Source organism: Wasmannia auropunctata, unplaced genomic scaffold, assembly GCF_000956235.1.
Source record: "Wasmannia auropunctata unplaced genomic scaffold, wasmannia.A_1.0 LD284603.1, whole genome shotgun sequence".
In the NCBI taxonomy this organism is placed as follows: domain Eukaryota; kingdom Metazoa; phylum Arthropoda; class Insecta; order Hymenoptera; family Formicidae; genus Wasmannia; species Wasmannia auropunctata.
The window spans coordinates 1-1,856 of NW_012078287.1; the positions used below are offsets into that span (position 1 = coordinate 1).

Below are 1,856 nucleotides of genomic sequence, written 5' to 3' on the forward strand. Positions count from 1 at the left end.
TTAGTGCATACTCTCTTCTCTCACAGTATCTAAAAGAATAACATGAAAAACACGTCATACTGAGAAATTTCTACAATCTGCAGGAAGAGATACGAAACAAATAAGCTGTCAAATGCATGTTACGTCAAATAAGCTGTTGTCATTGTCAAGAGAGAGAGATAAAAATCTGTGAGTTAATATGACGCAATTCCATGTAGAGCCAAGCTTGAAAATTGATAACGTGAAAATATAAATGTGTTCAGCGACTACCAATTGAGCAGTGTGATTTTAATTAACGGACGGCTCCACAATTAGTTTTACAAGATGCGGATTTTATTTACTGTGCTTTTATGCCTTACTTTGGCTGCCTGCATAAATGCAGATTATCAGGACAGTTTTACCATAGGTGAACGTGAAGAAGGTGATTACCTCATTACTAATAGAACCGTTTTCAAGGTAAAATGATTTATAAGTTTGATCAATTCCTTTATTTTTATGTGATAATTGAAATAAATGTGAAACGTTTCATCTTAGAATTTTGCATAATTTGAAATTTAATTATTGAATTTAAGATATTTTTACCATATATAATATATTATAACTTACGTATATTATGATCAAATTTTGTAGATATTAACTTTAATGCGATAAATCTTATTTAAATGTATCTTAAATCTGCTATTTGAATTTAATTTAGCTTTATATTGCAATTTGTCATCATTTTATTTAAAACAGAAATAAGACAAAAACATAAACCATACAATGCATCATATTATAATAACTTTATTAATTTATACATAAACTTTATTGATAATAGATTTCTGTATTTTTTAAGATTTTTTTAGATAACCAAATAATATTAATTTCTATCATGCATTCTTATAATTCCATTAACATTATTATCCTTTTTATAAATTTCAGCCTCCCATTTTTTGGAAACCCATGATAGCAATGATCGGCGTAAGTCCCCCTGAAGATAAAATTATCACCCATGTTCAAATCACAAATGTAGGAAACAGACAAACTCAATTTATACTGCGAGAACTCAATGCAACAAATATAGTAATAATGGTCATGGGAAAAATCGGAGAAGGGATACTTTGTCATGTGGAGGGCTATGCAAAAAATATTTCAACAACACCTGCTCCAATTAGCACATCTGAAGGTAGCGAAGAAAACAATAGTGAAAACGACAACACACCCAATGCCGGGGATGGAAATACTAACAACTCAGGCGAAGGTGGCGATGGAGAAAACAACGCATCTGATGCCGGAGATGGAAATACTAACAATTCAGGCGAAGGTGGCGATGGAGGAAACAGCGCACCCGATGCCGAGAATGGAGATAACAACTTAGGCGAAGGTGGCGATGAAGGAAACAGCGCACCAGATGCCGGGGATGGAGATAACAACTAAGCCGAAGGTGACGGAGGAAAGGTGATGGAGGAAAGAGTTCACTCAATGCCGAGAATGGAAATAATAACTCACAATCAGTAGAACGTGGCGATGCGCAATAAAGGAAATAGCACATCAGATGCATGAAGATCAAAACAACAACTCAGCCGAAGATAGGCAAAATAGTATAATTTTACAATAAATACAAAACATGTTTATATTGTTTATCAGATAAAAGTCATTTTAGTTACATATTGATATAAAATTTAAAAAAATCATTATGTAAAAAATTCTTAGTTATCAAATTTAGACTATTTTGCTGTGATTTATACATACATGTCTAGCATAAAAATGCTAGACATGTTTGTCAAAGTTTCGAAAGTGTATGTTTAAAATACTTATATTATTGTCGAAAAATTTAATATAAGTGTCTTATTAAAAAGCATTATTTTAAAGTATAGATCGGAAGAGCACACGTCTGA

At 32.0% G+C, this 1,856-nt stretch overlaps 1 protein-coding gene across 2 annotated transcripts; it reads left to right on the top strand.

The window, feature by feature from the left end:
• Positions 1–224: 224 nt before the first annotated feature.
• LOC105461553 (hyphally regulated cell wall protein 3-like) lies at positions 225–1,796 on the top strand. 2 transcript variants are annotated; one of them, XM_011708055.1, is made up of 3 exons: positions 225–435; positions 901–1,213; positions 1,277–1,796. In XM_011708055.1, the coding sequence occupies exons 1-3, from the start codon at positions 304–306 to the stop codon at positions 1,393–1,395; spliced, it is 564 nt and encodes a 187-aa protein (XP_011706357.1). In that variant the 5' UTR covers positions 225–303; the 3' UTR covers positions 1,396–1,796. The 2 variants fall into 2 exon arrangements, with proteins under 2 accessions (XP_011706357.1, XP_011706356.1); XM_011708054.1 differs by having other exon boundaries at positions 901–1,796.
• Positions 1,797–1,856: the final 60 nt, after the last annotated feature.